Source organism: Brienomyrus brachyistius, chromosome 11 (genome assembly GCF_023856365.1).
Source record: "Brienomyrus brachyistius isolate T26 chromosome 11, BBRACH_0.4, whole genome shotgun sequence".
NCBI classification, from domain to species: Eukaryota; Metazoa; Chordata; class Actinopteri; order Osteoglossiformes; family Mormyridae; genus Brienomyrus; species Brienomyrus brachyistius.
In genome coordinates this window covers 5,740,905-5,766,983 of record NC_064543.1, presented here as the reverse complement: position 1 = coordinate 5,766,983, position 26,079 = coordinate 5,740,905, and the positions used below count along the sequence as shown (strand labels likewise).

Here is a 26,079-nt window from a genome sequence, read left to right as displayed (position 1 = left end):
CGGCAGATTGGTGCTTATGGACCCGTACAGAACCGATGGGTGGCAGGCTTCTCTCTGATGGGATCCGCCATCAGACTTTTGTCTAGAAACTGTATCAAGCTATATGGGTGGATCAGGTAGACAAGCTGTTAATCTCTAACTAGCAGTTGACAGTGTGCAGTGTGAGGAATTGCTATTTCTGGGTTTGGCGAAATGGGAAGTACCTGAGTGGGGCTTTATTTCCGTCTGCCGCTCATATCTGCTAAACCTGTGAAGCAGAGGGTTTGTGGGTAGTCCCCGGTTACCACCACGATGGTTTCTCATTGGTCGTCTCCCACCCTCCCCTGAGCTGAGGCTCATTTGTTGGCGTGGCACGGGTCTGTGCCAAGAGGCTCAGCCAATCACAGCTGTGTCCTGCCCAAATGCCGCCCTCCTGCCTGAACTCAAAACTGTTACATTAGTATTGGTGCTCCTCTCCTCTGCTGGAAGATCGTTTTAAACACCCGTGTCATTAGGGAGCCACTAGCCACTGGCTTCTCAGGCTCTGCCTATTCCGTCCGGAGTCCAACTTAACGCAGCGTGGCATGCTGGCCTCCCCAGCGCCTGTTCCGCCCTTTTCCTTTTGGGGGGGGGAGGGTACTGCGTATACTCCTATATCAGTTCACGTTTCCAGGCCTTTGTTCCTCGGGGCTTTTAATGAAACCGGCAGGACTTGCTCCTGGGTTCTACTTGAACCGACTCTGGTCCACGTTGAGTCTGTGCTGCGGGGGGGGCCGTGGCCACATGCGCCAAGCTGGAATCCCGCTAAACCACATTTCAGCCCCTCGTCTTCGCGCATGTCGGAAACTTCTGGAAACGCCAGCCTTCCTGCATCCTCTAAGCTTAAATGGTGTGCAGTTGGAACACCTCAAGGTGTTTATCTGCAGATTGAGTCGTGAGGGCTGGGTCCCTTCGTTCGAGGCTGTTTCAGGTTCTGCCCAATTAGTGTCAGCATTGTTTCCTGAATAGTGAAGCCTCCTAACGGAGTTCTAATGCTCCCCCAGGCCTCCGAGTTCAGAGCGTCTGCTGTGATTAGGACGATTAAGTTTTTCTGCTGCTAGTTGGGAGGAGATTAACGTTCCTATCTGCTCCGGTTTTTTAATTTGAGCCCTGCGTTAATAATACCCAGATCTGTACAGACAGACCAGACAGATAATTGCCAGGCAGTTTAACAGTGTCTAGTGTTATTAAATATTTATTCTGGAACCAATTGAAAACTGACAGACCGACTTTGTGATTTGACATTGACTGCTCTCCGCTGATGACCAAAGGCTGGCAGAAATTCTGAGCAGTCTGTTGTTCTCAGTGCTGACTCTGGTGCATAATCTCTTGTGTTTGAATCGGGCAGTAGCTGAAAATGACTTGGGGCTTGGAGAAGCAAAACTTAAGTGACGTTTCCGCACACCATAAGGTCTTGGGGCCTGACTATCCAGTGGCACTGTCGTCCACTGCCGGCGAGCCGTTCCTGGAAGCCAAGCCGGCATCCCTCTCCTCAGACAGGCTCCGCACTGATTTTTATCCACCACGGAGTTCCTAATTGATTTAATTGAGTACAGGCCTCCTTGGCAGTTGCGTTCCAGATGCTGTGTTTACGGGAAAGCCGCAAGCAGACACGGTGCTACAAGCCCCGCGGCATCGAAGCCAGATGCTTCCATGCGCGACTGGGCCACTCCTCTGTCCAAGATCAAGCGACTCCAGGAATTCCACCCCCAGCCCCTTTCCCTTTCATGAACACCAACCACGTTCAAACGCACTAGCCCACACACCGCGCCGCCCCTTAATCGTGTGAGGGCTGCACCCAGTTTTCGTGACTATCAGGTATGATTCGTCTGTTTCCACTCTCCGTCCAACCACCCAGCACTGAAGTCATAGCGCAGCAGTCTATTCCACAGCATGGTCGTCGTCGGCTGCTTTTCTCGGATGCTCCTTGAAGGACAGGGAAGATTAAATGAATCTCTTACCGAAATGTCCCTGTTGGCGAGAATCTACCTTTATTCCCGGGGATCCCATAGTCTGCTGAGATTCCTGTTCACTGAGAGATATATTTAATGCATTCATTAGATCTAATGACTCTCACAAAATGGCTGCCCGCACTAATAGACATTGTCGGTTGGAGGCTTTCTTCAAAGGTAAAGGCTGTCTGGGTGTAGGAAAAAGGGTGGAAGATGATTCATCAGGCCAGATTACTCTTTCGTTCAGGGGTTAGGGTTTTGTGCCGCTTTCACCAGGTTATGGCACTTAGAGCCGCTATTGGGATGCTGCACTGCTATAAATCCCTGCTTTGTGAAGCTGGCAGCATGCAGTGCTGAAGTCGTCGCAGTGGTGCCGATGCAGTTCTCTGGCCGTCCTTGCAGTGTTTTTACCGATGAGCGTCTACACTCCACCACGAGCTTTGACTTTCTCGTTGGTGCTGCAGTCGGTCCATGAGTTGCTATTCACTGCGAACTAGAGGCCGTTTTCCTTTGACACATCAAATAATTTTTCATTTTTGTGATGGATGCACCTGCAACTTTTTGGATCTCAGCTGCCTCATGTTGCTTTGACCCCTCAGACATCGGCATCAAAGTGCCGATTATCAGGCCTCTTCTAAAGATGACTCGCCTACCACTAACTGGCATTCATCCTATTATGACTCGCCTTTGTAGTTGTTTGTTTGCGAGTTACTTGCTTTAAAGTCCCTTTTCATGTGGTGTTTCTCTCTCGTGCATCCTCGTGTTTCTGCATGTGTGTCTGTGCATGCATGCATTGTTCAGTAAAATGACTAATAGAGCTGTGTGTGTTGTTTTCAGTTCTTGCTCTGGGGAGATTGTCACAGGACGAGCCCAATATGTACCCATGAATGCATCCTTCAGAGCTGGGGGGCATCGTTTAGTCTGTATGGGACCCAGGTGAATCATAGCTTCGCGGATGAGCTGTAAAAATGCCATTACTTTTCATGCGCGTGCTCAGAATGTTGCGAGACACTCCTGCTTTTAATGGGGGAGATGCGTCAGTGATGAAGTTGTATAATTGTTTTGAAAAGCAGAATTTGCTTGGCAGTTAAATGCGTTGGCAGCCGCGTTTCTTTTCGCGATTGCAGAAGAGGCTTTGTGTAATGCAGACGGCTGCGTAGACATGCTCGTCCCCCAGAACATGCCCTTTGCAGTGTCCATGAGGTAGCCCATCCAAATGAGATTCAAAGCGGTAGGCATGTCGCGTGTCACCTCACAAAAGCCTCTCATTTTTATTTTCACCTGTGTTCATCTAATGGGACGCGTGAGGGGTTTTAAGGCCTCGGGTGGAGTTTGATGCTTTTCTGACTTCAGGTTCTCTTCTGCTGCCGTTGGCTGTTTTCGGGTCTCCAGGTTGGGCACTTGGGACCGATCACAATACTAAGCTGCAAGCTCAACAGTTTGCAGCCGCTGAGGCATTGGGAGGAAGTGCCTACTTCCTGATTAGATAAGGAGCCGCAGCTTGACAACCTTATAAGCACCGAACAATAAAAATGAAAATATCCTGCTTTTGAACTGGATTAATTGAAGAATGGACTCCTGTGCCGCATGATTTGGTTGGGGTGGGTGGATTGGGGGTGGGGGGACAGTACGCACAACACCTGGACAGTCAGTGGTTTTATTGCAGATAATTTTTTAGTATTTACCCTCAAAGTTGTCGGACTCTGGTACTCTGAAGAGGCAGCTGGTCTTTAAAAAACACGTTTGCTTCCAGAATGCTGAGGCCTTTTTTGCCGTCGTGCTCTTTGCTGGTGTCTGTGACACACCTCTGCCCTGGAATCTGGTGGTACGATCGCGTTCACTTGAGGTTCCCTTAATGGCCGTGAGCTGCTTGTGGAAAACTAAAATCCCTGCCTCCGCTTTCCCATCTGAGGTGACTTTGGGGAGCGGGCTGAGAGTGGGGTGGGGGGAATTGATGAGGTGTGAATATTACTGATCGTTCAGATGCGTTTCTTCCACACCCTCATAATGCTTTTAGACAGCTTGAGGATCTCTGGTACTGGAAGGTCAGGAACAAGCGAGGACTCGGAGGGGGACGCGAGAACAGGCCTGGCAGTAAACATCACATTTTTGGACAAGGCTCTGCGGGTTTATGTTAAATAGGGTTTGGAGAGGGCTGACGTTATTCTCGACGTATGTAACGCGGCAGCGGGCCGGAGACATGGAAGCGAGATACTGAGGGGACAGGGAGGAATTTTGGAATGACCCTTGGGTCTTTGGTGGAGCGAAGGCAGGGGAGGAGAATGAGACCGCAGATGGAGGGGTGAGGAAATGGGTGGTGAGATTTGTAAAGGTTACATTTGTATGGCTTGAGGCTGGATCTCTGGGGCAAGGAGCGATTGACAGACTGAAATCTGATCTGGGACCTCCTCGGATGGGGGCGAGGGTGGTGCAGTATTATCTGGTCTGCCTAGCTGGCTCCTCTAGCATGTTTGTTCTCTGCTTCCAGACATGGGGGGGTGCGGGGAGGCCGCGCTGCCAAGCTCCCCGTAAATCATGTGAGCGAGACCTGAGGTTCCCGCTAAGCCCGGAGTTTTTAATTGGTTTATGAAGGAATCGAATTGAATTAAGTTTTCTCGCCTGGCGCTCCTAGGTGCGGAGCAGCTGGTGATTAAAGCATTCCCTAAAATAAGCAGGGCTCGTGAACTGTGGCGTGCACAAGTGCTGGAATTACCGTTACCTGCTGGATTTAGCAATTGTGAAATTGCTGATTAAAAAGTCAGCCAAGGCGGAGTTCTAAGGCCTTATGGCGTTTCGCCCCCCTGGACGGACCTCACGTTAATTGAAAACACCTGGCCCTCGACGTACAAAGACGGCTTTATACCACGGTGCCCTCGCAGTGTATTGTGTTACACTTCTTGCTGCACTCGTGCCACTTCTTGTCAAGGTGCCTTGGCGGGATTCGGATAATCGGCCCGTGAAACAATGCGGCTTTGCTCTTTTTTTTTTTTTTGGTGTTTTCCTCTCAGCGTTCTGGAAAAAAAATCTGCAGTTTTAGCGCAGCAGAGGACTGCTTGGGGCTGTGAGACAGAGCAGCCACCTCTTCCTGTCGTGGTTTTGGGAGGGGGAGCCATTTCAGAGGCCAAGATTAGCTTGCTTGCGTATTGTATGATGACTAGTTGTTTTCCTAAACATTGCACACCTGGTTGAGTCATTTGTGGTTAATCATTAGCCTGAATGTAGAAGCTCTGAAAACCCTGTGACAGCATGTTTGGCAAACCACGGCCGCTTTGATTGAACCTGGGAGTTAAATGCGGTGTTTTATTTAGCACGTCAAAGTGACTTGCTAGCATGGCGTGATCGGGCGTAATGAGGTGAATTTCTCATCTTTGAGGCCAGCGTGGGCTGCTTTGATCTGGAGGCCTGCACGTCTGACCGGAAGTTCAGGCAGACGGGTGGCATTTTCGTGATCCTGCGTAAATCCTCCACATTTGTATTAGATTGTTTGGGTTTTTTTTTCCCGTCTTGTTTGGCTTTTATGTCCATAACTTTCAGGCTAAACGTTTTGTTTTGTTACTGTAGCACGAAATGGTGAGAGATGTATTTCCTTTTCACTCCGCCGCCCGACCTCTTAAGTTTCAACACACCAGCACTTGCGTGCGATCAGATGTGGGTCTTGGACAGAAAGCGTGACTTGCAAGCGGTATTAGATCGGGGTTTATTTACGGAAAGCCGTTAATTTGCACGCCCGCCCCAAGTGCCATGTGTGTGTACACGCTAGTGGCCCACCCCCCCTCCCCGCTGGGGCCGAGCTCAGATCGCATCCCGCGTGTATACCGGCCCCCTCCTGCTGCCCCGCTGTTGGTGCCTCACCTGGCCTCCGTGCAAATATCATATCTACGTGCACATCTTCACTGAATGTGGAAAGAATACAGTTGCCCCCCTTCCCTGTCCTGCAGGGCCCTTAAATCTGGAAACTCCCATTCCTGTGTTCTTGTAATAAGAATGATAAGTGTCACGGGGTAGGAGTTATAAAAGGTAACGGGCAGCCGTCCGCCACTGAAGCCAGTTTACGGTCGGTCTGCTTTAATAGATGACGCTGATTGTTTTACCATCCCGCGAAAGCCCCTTGTGTGTGACCGCGGAGGTGCGCTGTGTCAGTGCGTTGAAAGCTCTTTGAAACCAATCCTTGGTGGGGTGGGGGCTGGCTTTAACGAGAAGCGCATGCCTGGACCTGATTAAAAACAGACTGTTCCCTTTGGGTGAGGCGTCTGGACATCCACCTGGACCGGACTGGGGCCCCCACGTACGTGCCAGTGAGCAACCCGGGTTTCTGCTGCCTGCCTTCTTCCCACTAAACCTGCCTTGTTCGAGCACTGGTTTGCAGCGGCTGGGCTACATAAGCTTCGTTTCCGCAGCTGGTTCCACGCATTTCCAAAATGGCCCCAATATGGCATCCAAACCCTCTGTATACCTGGAAAATTCTGTCCATAACCTATGTCCTTAGTCTAATGACGGTGGTCCTGGCAGTGAAACAACTTGCCAACTTATTAGCGGAATAAGATTACATCGTTTTCTTTATTCTGTGAAAAAACGAAAGATCGATTTGCTGGCCAGATTTAATAAAGTATAAATATGTTTAACAAGAACGTATTGTTATGTCACAGGTTGAATCAATAAAATATTGCGCTGTTCGAGGAGCACGGAGATCATGAGGCAGGCTGCAAAGTTCAGTTTTTAGCAGACTCTTTTATTGCGCGATCCTTAAAAGGACAGCGGTAAAACAGCGGGCGAGAATAAACTCACTCACACATAGGCAGGGAGCCTTTACGGTGATGAAAGTTGATACAGGCGATGGAGATGGTGCAACAAATCATAATGGTTCTGCAAAATAAATACAAAAAATAATACAGGGAGGGGATTTTTAACTTTCACTTCCACCTACGTAACATTTCTGTTTCGTTCTTATTTTGAAACCAGTGGAAATGCAAGCTGGTTCTCAAGTCACCAAGCGAGAACCAGCACCAGGTCCATGTTGATGGAAACGAGGTAATAGTGTGGCCGACGCAAAGGGCCCTGCTCTCGTGGCCCTTAGCCTGTTAGCGTGACTTTTCTAGGGCCTTTGAAATTTCTGGTGCTCGCTATCCTTCCAGAAGAAACCTGTGTGTTACTTTTTCTGTCTTTCCAAGGCTGGTTTGAAACTCTGAATTCTGACAACCTGGTTATATGAAGTAAAGTTTTTGCCATGAATACATTTACATTGAAATTACATGCAAACTTATCTGTGCAATCACATTCTGGTTGTCTCTGAGATCTCGCGCTTCCCTGTCGTCCTCATTGGGAGGACAGTTGTTTGGCAGTGATTTTTTTTTTTTTTTTTTTTTACACACTGTTCTGCCGGTTAGCCGATCTGCACTTTTTATCCTGACCGAAATCACGGAAGCGAAAAGGAGGAAAGTAAAGTCACTCCTCCTGAATGGTGTGTCTTCAGGATGGCACCAACGCCATGGTCATCTCAGGTGAGATGCAACGTCAGTGCAAAGCAGCTTTCGCCTGACAAGGCCTCGGTTTGCCCTGCACCCCTCGCTCGACTGCGTTCAGGAGACGGCCCTCTGCGTTCAGGAGACGGCCCTCTGCGTTCAGGAGACGGCCCTCTGCGTTCAGGAGACGGCCCTCTGCGTTCAGGAGACGGCCCTCTGCGTTCAGGAGACGGCCCTCTGCGTTCAGGAGACGGCCCTCTGCGTTCAGGAGACCTCGTCCTGTGGCGGGTTTTGTAATTCATTTTGTTCTTGGACTTAAGATGCCCTCAAACCTTGTGGGTTTTGTGGTTTGAGAGTAAATCCGAAAACTAAAGATTAGCGGCCAGTGCTCTTGGTCTTGTATCTCTAGGTATCCTCTCCTCTCCTTCTCTCCTCTCCTCTCCTCTGTCATTCCCCGGAGTAGGGTAAGGAGATGGATTATCAGGTCCTCAACTCCCATTCGACAGGGTGTAATCTTCTGTCCTAGCAGCATTTTTGGAAGGCGCCTTTAAGCACCTCCACTCATGCAGATGCTCACCTGATTGTCCTGAGTCACGTGTGCAACATACACCCACATACACACACACCCACTAGCGTGCAGTTCCTGCTTTGTGAGTATGGACGGCGCATGTTTGCGACCCAGAGGAGCACCTCCGTGCTACCTGTCTGAACTCTTAGAATTAACAAGAACTAATTAATTAATAGTTTTGCTGCACATTTTTCTGCTCATTAGTTGCGTCTAGGTAGGCGATCTTCCATATGTGAGTGATTTGTTTACTTAAAAATGGTGGGAATTCTTCAGAAATGAGAGATTTGGCTGCCTGAGTGCATTGAGGCTTTATTATCGCTGTTGTTTTTGCTGTTGGAGTAATACCATTGTTTATGATTAATATTGGGAGTCTAGCACATTAAGGTCTTAAATCTGACAGGAGAGCACTGATGTGCAGCCGGACTCCCACCACACGCAGTAATGGCTGACTGGGGCCGGAGAGCAGCATGTCCTGCGAAATGAGCGATTGGAAGAAGCTGCTGGTTAGGCAGGGGTGACCACAGACTCGCTTGTCTGGATTCAGCTGAATGATGGATTTTGAGCAGGAGAATTTATGGTTATGTGAGATTTTAGTCCTTCGTCTTTAAGATGAAGATTGAAACACCCGGCTATCACACGGAGCTTCAGGGTTCTGTAGACGTTCACACTGTGTGGCCTGACTTGAGGTGCGTTTTTTTGCCACGGGAAGGAAGACATCCACTGGTTTTTGTGTTTTTTTTTCTTACCCTCCGAAGAGGAGCTTTTAAGGGCAAAGTCTTGTGCTTATTAAAGGAAGCTTCCAGAAGCCATGGAGATGTATGACGGTCGCGAGGGCTCTCACCGTGGTAGCTGGTTCGGCCTTAGATGAGGGTGTGAGGGATGGCGTTTCTCTCCTTACAGGCAGGGAATCGTTATTGGGCATAATTGGTGCCTTTGTCCACATACCACAAGTGCCGTCTCTGGGTCCCAGAACCCGGGCAGGTCCCTGGGCAGCAACGGCCTGCATGGCTGTCAGCAGGCAGTGGTCTTATACAAGCAGTAGTATTCACCGCAGTCACAAGGAAACTGAACTGAAGAGAACTCTGTCAACATTTTATCTGGCATCAGTAAATACTCTGAGTAAAATCTTGACCTCTGCTCCCACAGCCATTCCGTCCATCTCACTTAAATGTCAGCAGTTGACAGTATTGATTCTGTTCTGTAAAACAATCTGAATTTTAAAACGCGGTTAAGTCTGTGGTTCTGCTAGTGAAATATCAGCCGTTCACCGTCCTGACAGAGAAAGCCGTCACCCTTCGAGGACCCCTGGTCCTTACAGGCACTCCACTCGCCTGCCGTCCTTGGCAACTCATTTTCGCCTGCGTCAGTTTTGACGCAATAAAAACGTCCAGTACTGTTTTTCTAGTGCAGGTGGTGCTGCATAGGTCCGTTTAGTCTCTTGTTCTGATTTTATTTGGAACAAATTGGCCTTTTTTCCTACCCCCTTCTGCCCCGGTAAGTTAGTCTGCTGGAATATAAATGGTTTTGATGCACACAGATTCCCGGTAAAGAGATTTAAAAACATCTGTGTGCCGTCTCTAAAACCGGAGTGTGTGTGTGTGTGTGTGTGTGTGTGTGTGTGTGTGTGTGTGTGTGTGTTAATGTAATCTCTTTGCGACAGCATGCTAAGTACCCATTTATTATAAATACTCCCCACTCCCCAGTTTAATTCCTCCTAACTGCACGAATGTTTCTGAGAAGACGGAGCCTTTTGATGCCTTGTAAAAAGCAGAAGGTAGGAAATCCTGTTTGCTTGCAGTCATTTGTGAAACGGAGCCACAAATGGCCCCATCAGGAACATGGCTGTGGCGTTTTGGAGCGCGAGCCCCAACCTGACCCCCTCGAAAGCGCATGCAGTGGTGCAATTTAGTGCAGACTCTCCAACCGCCAACACCTCCTGTTCTTGGAGTTTCCCCATTTACGTGGTAAAATGCGCATTTCGCTTTCCTGTCTGTTAAGCGTAGCGAGAGCCGATATCCCCTTGATGGTTTCCTGTAATTGCAACCTGCGAACCCAGTTTCTAGGAAGACTCAGAGGGCTGTCCCGGCCCGACCCGACTCGTCATGGAGCAGCACCTCAAGGTCGAGCGTAATGCGGCACGGTGTGTCCTTGCCCTGGCTCTGGCCGTTCTGCTCCTGCTGAGACGCGCTGCCGTGCTCTGCATTAAGGTGGCCAGGCGGATGCTGAGTTCCTGGTGAATCGTGGTCGTGAAAACCGCATTTGGCTTCTTTGACGTGGGACGTGAAGGCCGCAGTTTAGTCAGCGCGCCACCGTCTGAAAGCCAGCAAAGAAGTGCCACTATACACCACTATACACCACTATACACCAGTATACACCGCTGGTGTGTGTGGAATCGTTCACTCCACTGCACCGGGTTGGTTTGGCGCGTAACGATGGGCTCGCTGCACTGCTGGTTTTTCTGGGGAGAGGTGGTTCCGAATGGGCCATTTGGGTTCTTGTATCCATCCTGCTGGGCCGCCAGCTCCTTACCTGTTCGGGTCCACTGCAGGTGAATATATAGATTTAGATTGTGGGAGTATACTGGATGTGTTCACGATGTCTAATTACCATGTTTATTTTGTGCTGTCTGCACCACGAAATGCAGCTTCGCATTGCCTGGGATGTTATATCCAAGTTCTGCACGCGCAACGTTTGCGAGGTTAGACTCCAATGAGCTCGCTCGCTCGCTCGCACTCTCCCTCCCTCTCCCCACTGGGCCTGCCTTGGGTGCCCAGCCCGCTCCCCGGAGATGGAGTAGCGCTCAGTCCGGGTGGGGCTCCTTGCTTTACATGGGCCTGCTTTCTGTGCCGGCCTCTTCGTCTCCTCCTCCATGCCCTCTAGCTTGGCACATTCTGTTCCTCCCGCCAGCTCCTGGCCTGTTCTCCCGCTGCCGAGCCGCAGCCCCGCATGGCGACATGCCAGACACGACGATTTAAGATGGCGCCCTGGAGGTGCGGTTGGGTTCGACGCTTGCCAGGGTGTGATGTGTGCTGGACCGCCAACAGCGTCAGTCTGGAACTAAACACCCAAACATGAACCGCGACTCTGCCACCCTGATAGGGGTCCCTGTTCAAAAAAGAATCTCTATAAAAATCCTATGTTGCATATAAATCTTTAATTGAGCCCTTCCCCCCCCTCCCCAATCAAATATCTTTCTAACCACATCTAAAAATACATTCTGCTTAATTTGAACCAAGCATGTGTCTAGACAGGTTTAAGTCCCAAGCACCATAAGGAATGACTTTCATGTGCGTAGAAAACGTGCACATTTTTGCACCCTTGAGGGTCGGATTTCTTAAGAACTCCATCTGTCTGCATGCGCCCATTGGAGCCCTTCCTTCTCTTTCTAAGCCCATGGATTTTAGCTGCTTCTGTGCAGCAGAATGCTGATTATTACGGCCTCGGAGCCGGAGCCGAGTGGCGCTCACCCTTCAAATCGCATTACTCACAGCAGCTTTTATTTGCCCGTCCTCGTTAGCTCTGGCATTTGTAAGCCGTAATCGCGTTAGCCTCTCGCTGTTTAGCTCCGCCCCAGTTTGAGGGCCGCGTGCGGCCGATGTCACCACTGCTTGGCTCTGATGGGCATGGAGGGTTGTCCCGTTCATCCTGGCAGTGTTTGGTGACGAGTCCAGTCTCCCATGACGTTTGAAAGCTGGGTTTGCTGTGGAGCCTCTTCTAACCTTTTTAGCTGGTGTGAAAGGCTCTGGCCATTTTTGGCTCTAACTGGGTTTAAGTGTAACTGTGGGATGCCAGTTATTTTCATTGTAACAGGACTCTGTTTTGCGAATGCAAGGTGGCGTGAGCACCCCCTGAAGGAAGGGTGTGGTATTGGTAGTTTGGCTGTCAGATTTGTGCTTCCAGAGCCCTGGGCTTCGCCTGCTAGTCCTGGAACGTCAAAGGTCCATCTGTCTTCTGAAGCAGTGTCGTGTCCCACTGCGTCAAACTGACACCTGCACGGCTGTCGCCTGCTGGTGGTCAGTGTTCATGTTCTGGTCTCCATAAGTTTTTGAATCGCTTGGCTTCTTTGGGAATCCAGCAAATCAGTTCTGTATAAACCGACCTCTGTGCAGTAGGTAGGTTGGCTTTCGGTATGGCTCCAAATTAAGGACTAGCCCAGTTTGCGAGGCTGTTTTCTGGGATGTCAGTGGTCTTATTTTAAGAGCCCCAGCTCCATAAGACATTAAACACAGGCCTTCTGGCTAATTTGTCAGTGTACGCCTTCCTGCGGGTCGGCACCCGGACGTGTGAAGCTCCTAATCTCTTTCTGAGCGACTGTGCAGTCACACCGATGGGAGCAGTTGTGTCTCGTCACGTTTTGCAGCTAATCTTGCTTATACAGTGGGATTTACTGAAGTGTTACACAACAGTACAGTACGGGCATTTTACGGTGCGGAGCAGCCCTCAGTCCATTGCTGGACCCTCTTTCTGCCCTGTCTGGCTGCAACAGGTCCTGGCTGTAACTATCATTGTGATCAGCTGGGCGCTGGTTTCCGTCGGTTACGGCAGTTACCCCCCCCCCCCCCCCCCCCCGCACTCTTGGTTTTATTTAAAATATCAGCAGTGTACTGCTTTCTGTTCTCTGCCCTGCCTCCAGCTTCCTTCCATCGTGCAAATCGCCTGTGAGGATCTCTCTGTGAGATCTGTGTGCAGGCATCTGCAGGGACGGCCTTCCCAGGGGTTATTGGTCGTTTCTGGCCCTATTATTCATGTGAAGACTCTGATTTGCGTGGGCAGGCTTTAGCGCTGCCTGCTTGTGTAGCGTGACAGAAATGCTTTGCTGGATAAAATCTTCCAGCTGGGGGGTGTGATCGACTGATGGTCTCTCCCTGCATCACACTTGGAAAGCCAGTAGTCATGCTTTCGGCCCGGAGTTTGCAAGAACTTGAGCTGTATTTTTATGTTCCCATGTGTACGTATATGTATCTTCTCTGAGTAGGTTGTGAGCTGTGATGGTTGTTTAGCAAGGTCTAACAGGCGTGGGCATGTTATTTGGGATGATTAACGGGCTGTAGCCTGAACACCAGACTGATCTTGTCATGACAGAATGCCTGTCGCTTCCTGCGTTTGCCGTGGCCCGTAAGAGAAACATTTCTGTACTTGTATTTATGTTTATGTTATGCTTTCTGCAAAACCATACTTCCTTGGAGGTTGAGCGTTTTCTTTGGAAGTTGCCGCAGCTAACGTTTATTCATTATTCCCTCGTTTCACCAGTGATGCCATTAGTCAGATTTTCAGAACCACTTACAACCCATTACTTTGTTCCGTAACATTTCTAAAATGCTGTTCTGACCGTCCACGTTCTGTGGTTTTGCTCGCTGTACCGCGCTGGCCGATTCCAAAAAAACTGAGGAGTGGATCTTTGGGGAGTGGCCCAGCAGTCTTTCCACATAGGAAGCTCCTGTAGTTTTTAAGTTTAGATTTAGCTTTCTGGGAAGAGGGAGGCCATCTTTGTGCCGGTGTTCTTAAGATCCAGTGGTACCGGGCTGCTTGTCCTTCAGTGTCCTCATCGAATCGTTGATCATGTTCCCCAGGACAACTTGAAATTCCCTTTTGGGATGCACTTTTGGTATCCTTATGTTAGGTTTGTGCTCATTCCAATCTACCTGCGTGGTTGGGTGCTTTAGCATTTAGCACGTTTCATCATTGCTTGGCGATCCCTGTGCTCGACGCATGTCCAGTATTTCTTGATGTGCTTTAGCCGAATGTAGTTTTCACTTGTCTGGTTGGTGTATGTGCAGCCTGCTCGGCCTTAGTGGGTGTGAGCGTCTGCCGCTGAATGTTTGGGTTCTTCTGGCTGTTGGACGAAATCCTAGACGTCAGCCTGTAAGGACTGAAATTATCCCCCTCGCTCTTGGGAGCAGTTATTCTCTTGGTTGATGTCTCTGGCCGCCAAGTTCATGCTGAATCTAAGGCTGTAATCTGGACTCACCTCTCTGGTCGGATAGTGAACCATCCCTGAAGGAACTGCCATGGAAACGCATCTGCCCATTCTGTCGTATTTCATAAAAAAGCTTTGTGAGTCTCACATAATTTGTCAGGAATGGGGCTTGTTGAGTTTTTTTCTTTTTATGGATGTTAACGGTATCTCACATGCAGGATCTGTTTGGGCCTGGACGTTTTTCAGGTGATCCTTGGAAGCTATAAGCCCAGGCTGATTCAGCACAACGTTTACATACAGCAGTGTACTCCCAACTGATGCTTTACGAGCGCTGCTTAGTTTAGCGATAAAGGCTAAATTAATGAAGATGGTTTAAATGTGCCTAAAGGTATAAATCTCCCTGTCCCAGACAACCTCCCTGGCCCCCCCCAATTTGTTTTCAATAGCATTGTTTCTTTGAAGTTGCCTAGGAGAAGCACTGCAGAGGAAAGGTGCCTTCATTAATGACAGCAGCGAAGCACGCACAGCGTTTACAAACTGTTAGACCGCTCCCCTTGGATGGCGGCTCCAATCTGTCTTGCCATAGTTTCAGATCGTCATCGTGGAACCGGCAGCGCCCCCTAGAGCATGGCAGGGAAATTACACCTCATCACTCCGGCCTGAATGCTGATCCTCACGTGTCGTTTTTAGTCCCAATTAGCGTGCGAGCGCCGAACATCATTATGGAAAGTGAAGTCTTTGCGTCATTTGATAGGAGGGAGGAGTAGGTCTCAACGGGCACTCTGCAGAACCATGAATAATTCATCTGGCGACTCTTCCCTCGTATAATAAGCGAGTCCGGTCGCCTGTTCTTTCCACCTTTTTGAAGAGGTTATGGTGAGAAGCTGTAATGGAGTGTAATTTTAAATATTCATGTTTGAGCTTTTTATATAAAAAAAAAAAAATACACGTCCTGGCTGAGCTGATTTAACTAAATTGCTCCAGTAAATGTCTACCTCTACAAATGGGCCGACTTGTGAGGGCCCTTGGATAAAAGCTTCTCAGCTGATACATTATCCTTTTTATTTACTCGTGTGGCGGGGCTGAGAAGCTACGAATTACTTTTTGCTCCAGTCTAATAATGAAATATGTATGGGACTAAACGGCAAGCCTGGCCGTTCCTCACCTTGAGATCAGCACCTCCCTGTCGCAGCTCGCCGGCGCTTTGCTGGGAGCCCAACTCTGCAGACGCTTCGCGCCGTTAACAGCTCGGTCTTTCGAGCGCCATCCGCTGTGATTTACCTCGGGGCAGCGTGGCGTTTTTGTTTCACTCGTCGCTCATCGCGCCACGTCTCCGTTTGTTCTACATCCAGCGGGCCGCTTCTGATTGGCCGTTTCGCTGAAACCGCTGTCATCTGCCCGGTTGCTTCTCCCCGAAAGATCAGGAAGTGGCGCCGTCGCTCTCGAGGACAGCAGCGCGCCGGTGCAAGTGTGACGACTGCGCGTGTCATTTGGCAGCCATTCCTGCCTTTTGTTTCACTATTGATCCTGGGGTCATTTGGAGTAGGTCATTATTCCGTATGAGAACCATGTTCTTACGGGTGATCTTCGAATAAAATTCTTTGTAAGATTCACCCACTTTGGGGTTTTGTTGGTATCTCAGTGCTGCTTCCGTGGAATGCTAAGGGCCTGTCTTATTCCCTGCAGGTGTTTGGTGACTACTTCCACTTTAAGCACCGTGGTGTGACGAAGAGGTCTCTCTCAATGCATCATGGGACGCACGTCAAGCTGCAGAAGGATCCCCAGGTACGGCCGGAGATGAGACAAACTGACGCACCACCTTGATTGCCTTGCAGCGGTTGGGTTTTCTGTGTGTAGCGTTTTAAAATGATTTCAGGTTTTCATGCGCCGCTTTGGAAGACGCTTCTAAAGGAACAGAAGGTGAACAAAGTATTCCTTCAAATGTCGATGCTCGGCATGTTAATCCCCATCGTACCAGAACGGCAACTGTGGAATGATCAAGGTTTAAAATATGGACTGTCCATGATAGTGAGAGCCCACCATCATTCTGGTTCATCTCCCAGTTTAGGGGGTTCATCTAGAGCATGGGAGCCCAAACTTTTCAGCCCACAGCCCCAAAAAAAAGGGAATGAGACTCAAGACTCCAATTTTATTGGGGGTCCCCCCCCCCCCCCCCCCGTAGATTTCACCAATCAGCCGGGGGTCCTCTCAGAAGATTATGTAAAAAAAAATTTTCTCCCTCAAGTACTTTGTAACATACTAGAAATTGTCGTTCCCCCCCCCCCCCCCCCCACCAACAGTGCCTCACGCACCCCGCTTTGGGATCCCCTGATCTAGCGAATCTGTCATGCTGACATTCTGAATTGGCCTCCATGCTTTTGAAACGCTGCCATCGGAACGTTTCAGCCTTGAAACAAGAACAAGATACATATTTAAAATGCCTCGTTGGGTCGGCGGATGGCGAGTTGCTTTGTCAGTCTCTCTGTGGCCGAAACCACATCGGGACGCAGGAATGCTGCCTGCTTTAGTGCTTTTGGGTCTGGTTCTGTATTATATTCAGAATTACACTGTACTGTTCCAAAGGCGGATTTTAAAGTAGCGTTTTTGCATCTTCTGGAGGTTTAATTAAGAGCAGCTGCAAAGGAACAGGCTTCTTGTTTTGGTTGGGGTCTGGGGTCATGGTTGGGGTCTGGGGTCATGGTTAGGGTCTGGGGTCATGGTTGGGGTCTGGGGTCATGGTTGGGGTCTGGGGTCATGGTTGGGGTCTGGCTCAGTGCCATGAACCTTGCAGTCTGTCCCAGCTTCTCCGCCCGCTAAGATGAGGAAGGACTGGACGGTTTGGTTTCCCAGAATTCCTGTTTGAATTTCACTGTGGTGCAAGGATGGGAGAAGGGAGGGGCTGAACAGTTTTGTGCACAGGTGGAGGGAGGGAAGTGGGTCTCTGAAAGGCGGCTGGGGGGGGGGGGGGGGGGGGCGTGATGGGAGAACATAGCAGATTTCTTCACCCTACATGCCCTCCGGTGAGGGGTTCCGCTCACTGCTGGTGCTGCCTTTCCTGTTGTTGAATTCCTTTGCTCCCAAAGCTCCATGGAGTGGGAGGAGCCTCCCATCTCGGAGAGGCTCCCAGTTTGGCAGGCAGGGGTGCAGTCTGGGTATGGTTAATCAAAAACAATGTGAGTAACATACGGGCCGGAGCGCCGACGGACAAACCGCTGGTGTTTATCGCTTAAACATTCTGTGGACTGTCGAAGGGGGCCTCATTCTGCCGGACAAGTGTAATGTGAGATGTTACGTGTGTCCCTTGTTGGGGGGATTAGTGGGAGCCTAACGGTTCAACCCCACCCCCCATAAAGCTAATCACTAACTTACTGATCCAGAAAAAGTCTTATCTATTGACTCTGACATCTGAAAAGACTGAATGGTAAAAGCGTTTGGTTTGAGGAGATACAGGCTTCTGGGTCCATTTCTAATGGAGATCTTATCAGATCGCTGCCGGGAGGTTCTGTTCTGTTCCGTTTAATGGGTCTCATTTTGTAATTCTCAGGAACCGTTAATCCTTGCGCTGCTTAAAAGTCACGCTATGAGACAATTGTACTTTACAATGGATTTTTTTCCTTTCCCCGTCCCTTTCACAAGCCTTTATATTTAGAGAATAGATGTGACATTATCTTTGGGCCACTGGCTCAGCCAGACCCCAGGGTAGGTCAAGGTGTATCAGTTTCTGAGAAAAGTCCATCCTTTGTGATGAAACATGAACAGCTGAAACCTCATTTTAACTGAAACATGCGTTACAAAGGCGGAACCTAGCTGCCCTGATCCAATGATCATGCTCCTTTTCCTGCCCATGTCCATGAAACCCTGCTCCCATTGGTTAGTGCAAGAGAGCGTCACATCGGGCCATGTTTTGAATTATTTACTCAAGGGCCCCCTTTTTTTGCCGTGTGCAGTCACTAACTTTCTCTCTATGAGGGAGAGAGACACGCATACAGGTGAGAACAGGTTTGGGGGTCAGAATGTAGGGTGGCAGTGTGCCGTGCCATTCGAGCAATTATGGGTTGAGTCTTGCTCGTGGGTCCCATGGCAGCATCGGTCTGTCAGCCTGCAGGATTCAAACCCACAACCTTCCGGTCACTAGCACCAACCTGCTAACCCCCAGCTCTGGGAGTGGATGCCCAACCACCCTCTAATGAAATCGATGTTTACTTGAGGTATTGTTGGATGACCTGCTTACCAGCATTCGTTCCATGCCTGCAGTTTTTAGAAACCCTGTAAATATGGACGGCGAACGTGATCCCTTGAATTGGGTGTTTTCCCTAAGCAGGTCTTCCTGGGACTTCCCAGTCTCCACAGACCTCAAACTCCAGCCTATATATAGGAGTCAGTTACTCCCCCACCCCGTGTTACTAAGTTGAGTTCTGTGGGCTGGAAAGTCAGCCGGCAGAAGCCAAAGTTTCATCCAAGGGCTGTCAGGAACCCCTCTTCGGGGCGGAATTCAGGCACCGGATCCCTGCAGTTCTGCAATTTTTCTCCCAGCTGCCTTGCGCTGCCTTTGTGGTCTGTAAAGAAGAAAGGCTTCTCCTTTTTAAAATGCGTCCTGGTGTCATCACATCCATACGCTTTGTGCCCACGCTTTCTATCCATGCCTCTTGGTAACTGATAATCACAGATAAAATAGGATGAGTAGCAGAACATTGTGATTTGAAAGGCTTTTTGTTGTGGTCGGGGGGGGGGGGGGGGGCTTTTCCATGCCTCTGACTAGATGCAGCGGAGCTTGAAGGTGTCTTGAGCAGACTGCCGACGAGGTGAAAGATTCTCCCGTCGCGTGCGCGCTGTTTAGCTCCGCCTTTCATGTCCCGCGTGTCTTCGCGCGCGCCTTCGACGCACCGCCGACCCCAGCCCGTCTGGCCGTTTGCGAGCAGGTATGTGTCTGAATGAAAGCCAGACGCCTTTGGCGCTCTGATTACACGCTCTGCTCTTGACGTTTCTCAGATGCAGCGACTAGTAATAAGCACCGACGGCGTGTTTTAGGAAATCGCCCGCTGATTGGGGTAACGGCGACTGCCCTGCCCGCTTGTTGGGAATGTTGAAGGTATCTGCTCATGTTTTCTTTAATGATTCCACCGTAATGCAAGCCTGTGAGCCTCTGACACACCCCCTACCCCCCCCCCCGTAGATCAGCGCTGATGGGTCCGTACCCCAGCTGCCCTTCAGTGCCACCTCCGTCTCTGTCAGCCCGCCCCCCCCACCACCACCATAGCAGAACCATAGATGTAAAGGCAGCTTGGACCGTCACCAGTGCGAGTCTGCTGTTGTGACTCGGGGTTAACACTAGGTGGCGCCTCCCTGTCTATCACATGCTGTGTCCTATCATGTCACTGACTGTTACTCCTTTTGTTTTTGGTAATTCTGGTTGTACTTAGTTTCCATAGTTATGCCTGGGGGGGGGGGGGGGGGGGGGGCTTCTTCTCTCCCGTGTCCCCCCTCCCCCAGTTATTTCCTGCTCTGTTGCATTTCACAGGGTTATGATACATGACATCTGGAGTTTGATTTTTTTTTTTTTTTTTTACATTTTTTTTTGCCTGTTCGTTTTGGCCGCCATTGTCGCACGATGGAAAAATGAGGCTCCTGCACTCGCCGCGGGTGGGGTTCGTAGAGCCGGCTGGCGTCGGTGCCGCCCATGGGGAAGTGGGCTGAAATGGGTCGTGGACCGCCCCCAGATCCACCTTCCTGGTCTGCTGTCCTCTGAGCTGGCTGTGGTTACAAACGGGTGGTAAATTTTATCGGATCTCCCGCGCTGCTCGGCGGAGTCTAGAATTTAGGGCAGAACCATGACAAGATGACCATCGATCTGTTTGAAACCTTCCCGTTGGATCGGACCTCGACGGCACATGGTTTGGTTTAATTAGCAGCGCCGCTGTTCGACCTGCATTGATTCTGCCCCCCCCAGCCACCCCCCTCGCAGGCCGCAGGAGCGGAAGGTCGCTCGGGAGCCAGTTAAGCCGCCATACATGGATGATCCGGCTGCGCCAACAGTCCCGATTTTGAACAGCACCGGGATCTTAAAACATCGCCCCCGATTCTGTTATCGCTGTATCCCTTGGACGTCCTCTTGGGGGGGGGGGGGGGGGGCGCACGCAGCCTGTCTACTTACTCACTGTATGTATAGCATTAATTTACACCCTGATTAGTGGTTTTCATTTCTCTGGTAAATCTGTGGTCCACATGCCTTACGCCACTGGTGTCTGTGTGTCCGAGCTTGTAAGTCGGCGACGGATGAGAGGGAGTTAATGAAGAGCACCAGTGATGGCAGGTAATGTTCACTGGCCGTGCAGGGCTGTGCTGTTGAACACGGCTCGCTGTAGCACAACAACCCTGAGTACGGGGGACCCCCAGCCCCCACGCTCCTGTCATCTCATCGAAGGTCTTTTTTGTGTGTGTCGCCCCCAGGTGGTGTGGGTTGAGCAGCAGGTGATTAAAAGAGGAAGAAGAGGGATATTTACACTGATCTGTCAGACCCCAAGTTCTCCCAGCAGTGGTATCTGGTAAGTGGAGGCCTTGCCATCTGTGTTTAATGGTTTCCTTTTCCCGTCACGGGGGGCCTTAGAGCAAGCAGAGGTGTCCTCATCATTGCCCGATGCCAGCTTAGTCCTTCTCGATGTGCATCACTCTGAAGCTGAAATGTAAACCTGTGAAATGTAGAATTGGTTTGCCATGAAGTTAGCACACTTTTTGGATAATGCTCGACACTTCTTGTTGAGGGTAACTGGATTTCTGATTGTCCTGTCAGAATCCTTGCGTTTGTCAGCAGATTGCTGCCTTTCTGACGCTGGGGGCCTGAGCTTCCTCTTGTGGGCCTCAAGCTGATTTTAAAAACTGCTCTGTTAGGAATGTGTAAATATCTCTCAGTGAGGGCTGGATCTGTGAGGAGTACCGAAGAAGGGCCCTCGGGGGGGGGGGGGGTGACTGCAGTGTAACTGCTCTGTTTACTGGGAGCGCTGGGTGGATCCACAATGTTTTTAAGAGGATCATATAGAAGTGTGAATGCCCCCCCCCCCCCCCCCTGCAGTCGGCTGATTATTGCTACAACGCGCCGCAAACAGCCGGTACGGGCATGCATGCCGCCCCAGCGCTAAGCCTCCGTCCGACTCGGTCACAACGCAAAGGGAGGGGCCGGGTACCTGCCTTTGCCTAAGCTGCTTATTGTGAAATTTTGATCGATCTTTAAAGGTATGGAGGTGTTTTATACACGCACATACACACACACACACACACACACAGCCTTTTGTCTAGATAATTGTTCTCATAAAAGTGCACTGAGCTGGCTAACGTTTACTTTGCAGTCCATACATTTAGCAGATTAAGTACCAGCTTAGGCTAATGGATGCCTTTGTTTTGCCTGTTCTGCCTGCTTCATAACATTCAACCTTTCCCCCCTTCTTGCTTTCTGCAGTATAATGCAGGTCATCAAGACCTGAATGCCAGGGGGGCCTGGGAACAGGGCTACACAGGAAAAGGCGTCGTCGTCTCCATCCTGGATGATGGGATTGAGAAGAACCACCGGATCTGGTGGATAACTATGTACGAGCCACTGGCTTGTCTACAGCAGACTATTTGTGGGGGTTTAAACGTGGGCTGGGCTGGTGTTTAACACGTCGGCCGCTTCCTGTCCTCAGGACCCCGAAGCCAGCTATGATGTCAATGACGGGGACCCTGATCCACAGCCCAGATACACACAGCTTAACGACAACAGGTAGGAGGGCCACCAGGGGGCACAATTTGCAGTTTTTGTTCAAAGGTGAAATAAAGGTTGGGTTCATCCTTTCTTTATGTTTGACCTACCGGACAATAGAGCCTGGGGTCGTGATCCGGGCCCGTGTGTTTTAGCCCACCTCTGCATTTCGCATTCTGATCCAGTAAGAGTCTTGGGGGGGGGGGGGGGGGGGCGCTCTCCCCGTTTTCGGAGAGACTGTAAATTGGCCATGAAGCGGTATTTCCTTACTGTTGGTGTCTCCATGGACCTCAGGGATGGTTTTTGTTTCCCTGATAAGAGGAGCATCGCTTGGCTGGGTCCTGAGCAGCTTCCACCGTCTGCACTCAGCCTTTTATCTCCGGAGAAGCTGTGGGTCATGTCCAATTAGCGGATCAGAGCCGAGATGGTACCGGGGGCTGTGTGGACGGCGCTGTTCTGAACGTCAGGCTTCTTCCACCCGCTGATCAGAGTTTTACGTTGCCACTCTGCCAGATCAGACCTATGAGGTGTAACAGCCGCTGCCCCAGCGTTTTGGGAAATGGGACGATTAAAGTGCAGCTGCCTACAATGTGGGGTTAAAAACTGTACGAAATTTTGTGCCTGTATAGTGGGATTGATGGCACTGAGAGTGTCGAGCTGGTAAGAATGACTAGCCTCTGTACGGGTACAAAGGAATAGTTCTCTCATATTCCATCTTTCTCTCCTATAAGACAGACATTTGTATAGGTGAGAGCGAAACCTGTTTGGCCACTTTTCATCCAATTCATTTTTGGGCTTGTGTTCCTTGCTCAAGGGCCCAGCAATGACATGATCACTTTTCCAAAAACGGGATTTGAACAAGCAACCTTTTGGTCGTCGACGCTCGCTGAATTGTTGGCTTCTTCCTGGAAGCGTGTTGGAACATGATCGAGAGGCCTTGGTCCTCGACCATTGTGACAAACACAGGGCTCTTTTCCTGTGGGCGCACCAGCAGGTGGTTTGGTCACACCCAATATACCCATTTAATTGTTGATGGGCAGCTTGCAAATGAGTGAAACCACAAATGTCAAATGTGAGCGGTTACTGTCTTTGCGGGCTATTTTTAATCTGAACATGAATAACTCTCCCCATCACCTGCATCGCTTTCAGACCTCTGGCTCTCCCTCTCATTTCTTGTTTTTTTTTAATCGGCTACAGATTGCTTTATTTTTGTAACGCGTCAACACCACGGATAAAGGGGCTGTTTTGCCCGTTTTATCGGTGCTCGTATACGATCGTACTGTGGCGTGCAGGTAGGGAGAGACCAACTCAACAGAAAAATTTATAAAAATACACACTGGGGGGCAGAAAAACTTTCAAAATTCGTTAATGCAGTACCCGTGCTGGAGCAAAACGACCTAATGATTATCATGCACTCACACACATGCCACCCATGTGAAATCTTTACTTGCAAACTCAATAAATGGTTACATATGCGACTGTTTTGGTCACAAGAAGCCCTGAAGTGCCAGGTCTTACGGTGCGTGTGTGTGTGCGTGTGCGTGTGTGTTCGCGTGCGCGTGTGTGTTCGTGTGCTGGAGTTCGCACTGGGAGTCCCATGTTCGCACACACAGCCTGACCCCCCCCCCCCCCGCCCCGCTCGTATGCCGCAGGATGGCGTATAAATGGTCAGACTTTTTCTGATTTGTGATGTTCTGCTTCAGTAGCAGCTTAATTCAATTGAAAACACAAACTTTTTGTGGATTGGTACAGTGAAACAGATCTGCGGGAATTAAGTGGAAACACGGGGAGGGTCTGTCTCATTCCAGTCACGTGGGCGGACTGTTTAATCTGTTTACTACCTGGGTGACTTGATGCCATCCTGGCTGCACTGGAGTGATTAAATGAAATCTTCGGGACGAATTAGATTGTAAACCGGCCCGGACACCCTGACAGCCCTTAATGTTTCTGTGGTGGTAATTGGCTGCTCCCTGACTGCAGCTGGGGTGACTTGTGTGAGGGTTTAATACTGTTAGTAAGCCTAAGCAGAGCAGTGCTGACAGCTTGGTCCTGTGAAAATGCCCAAATGGTCTTGGTCCTGTGACGTTATATGGCTTCTGTCATCTGTCACAGTGGTTAGTGGAGCTTTCTGGATGGACGGAAGACGCAAAAGTGAGTGAAGGTGATTTGGCAGTTTGGAGTAGAATCTACTCGATCAGTATTTCTGCTGGTGCACCCAGTGGTACGGTGGTCTACCTGAAACCAACGGGCCACTTCCATTGTATAAAACCCCCATTCAGTCCAGTCCTAGTTCTAAAAGCTCTACATTTGGTGACAATCCCAGTACCTCAGCCGATGGCCATTTCCAACCAGAGTTAAATTGGTCTGTGATTCATACTGGGGTTGATTGCTTGAGATGCTGGGATTAGCATTGAGCTGGAAGATGTGGCCCCTCCCATCTGTGTTACTCCAGGTGTCTCTGTTCGGTGGAGCCGGTTGCCAGGCAGGTGCTGACGAAGGCTTCTGTGCAGAGCTGGCAGCCGTGCCCCTTGCGTGACGAGCGTCCTGCTCAGACAGAAACCCTCAGCTCCATAATGCCGCCTTTCTTCTTTCAACGTCCCTGCTGCAGAAAGTTCCGGGCTGATCAGAATTTAGCCCTCTTGTTTACAGACATAGATGCTTTTCCCTCTTTGACTGGACACTGAATTAAACAGCTCTGATATCGTGAACATTTATTTTAACTATTTGATGCTCTCTAGTCTCTTATGTTGTCAGCGGTATCTGTGAACAGCCGACCAATGGGAAATCCCACCCCCCCCCCCCCCCCCCAACAGGTCTCGCCCCTGTTTCAGCTGCTCAGCGCTAAGAACATGGAGAGCAGTCTCCGTTAGTGATCTGCTGCGTCAAGGTCTCAGCGCTCATGCGGGGACGTGTGTCGCTGTTGCCCTGCCTGTCAGCACGGGGCATTTAAAGATGCTTTCCTTCTACGGTGTGGCAGGGTGAGCGGAGGTCAGAACCCCCCCTCGCCCCGGCTTGTTCACGGGGTGGCCACGCCCACCGGTCGAACTCTTACAGGTAACTGCAGACCTGCTCTCCTGGCAACAGGTCACCTTCCACACCCCCGGGTCTGGTCTGTGTACAATGCAAGGCTAAGAGGTCAACGGAACAAGGCTTGTGGGCTGATGGGATTGAGATGTTTATCTCCCAGAGTCCCACACCTGGTTCTTCACCTTCCCGCTGTTCAAGTGGCTGCCTACTGACACAGACCCAGGAATATAAATTTAGTATTGCGGCATTTAACCCCCGGTGCTGTTCCGGTCGATATCCAGACCGATCGCTGCTTTTTCCTGCTGAGTTGGACTGGAAGGTCCACTTGGTTCAGTTGGGCCTGATCCAGACCTGCTGTCGACGTTTTGGCTTCCACGTCTTCCAAACGCAGGAGTTTTCTTGACCCCGGGAGAAGCTTCTCTCTCGCTCTCACTGTCCTACTGGCCCGCGTCTCGTAAACATGTCAGCGGCTTCAGCAGACAGGTCTTGCCCCACTCTGCCAACGCTCCGCTGAAGAAGAAAGTCGGTGTTGAAATCCAATTTAAGCCTGGAATAAAGCTAATCCTCCCCTGTCACAACTGGGGGTACCTGATTGAGCACTGGAGGTAGGTGGATTCTGCAGTTCTCTCAAGAAGAGGTCTTTGACAAGGAGCTCAGAGCAGAAGAGAGTCAGTAGTGTATTTTTTTTTTAAAGTGAATGCTCCGAATGTGTCGGAGCCGTTTTCTGTAAACCGGCAATTCCTGCGGTATCGGTCAGAGGCGTTGATGAGCCCAGCAGAATCTGACTGCTGTTTTGGTTTCCTGGCCACGTCTCCCCGCTCTTTGAATGCCGGCGCCGTTGCGCTTGCCTGACCAGCCGTTAGACGGAATTGACTCCAGCTGTCCCAAGTGCTGGGGGCTAAGAGGCCCTGCACTCCCCCCCCCCCCCCCCCCCCCCCCCCGTGCCATCACTCTGAACTATAAAACACCTCCTTGAAACTCCCGATAGCTCTGAACATGTCCCACCTCTATCGCGCCTGTCACCTGCTCTCCGCGGTAGCAGCTGTCTTGTCTGCTTTTAGTGCCCCTCTCCCCCATGTCACGCTCGGTCATGGGGGCGGGGGCTGTGTCTGTGTCACCAAACAAATTACTTCTCTGCAGCACCCCCAAAATGTGACGTTTTGGACATGCCGGTCAACATTTCCTGCCTCGCGGTGTGTTGCTTGTTGCTTCATCACCGGTATTAATTATGGCTGCTCCTATCTGGATTTTCTGAGCCTATCACCTATTGCCAGTCAGCTCCAAAAATATTTAAGCATGCAGTAACATTTTAAAGTGTTCTGTTGATTGTGTAACATTATTTGTTTACATTTATAGCAATGAAAGTAACTATTAACAGCACTGGAGAAATACTGAGAAAGCATCATAAA

General features: G+C 50.2%; 1 protein-coding gene across 1 annotated transcript in view; it reads left to right on the top strand.

The window, feature by feature from the left end:
* The window catches only part of furina (furin (paired basic amino acid cleaving enzyme) a), a 63,074-nt gene that overhangs the window by 16,085 nt on the left and 20,910 nt on the right, over positions 1 to 26,079 (top strand). The window contains 6 exon segments of the mRNA XM_049029985.1: positions 15,601 to 15,699; positions 20,362 to 20,389; positions 20,392 to 20,456; positions 21,365 to 21,470; positions 21,473 to 21,492; positions 21,588 to 21,664. Of these exon segments, the coding sequence (XP_048885942.1) occupies positions 15,601 to 15,699; positions 20,362 to 20,389; positions 20,392 to 20,456; positions 21,365 to 21,470; positions 21,473 to 21,492; positions 21,588 to 21,664 (395 nt within the window).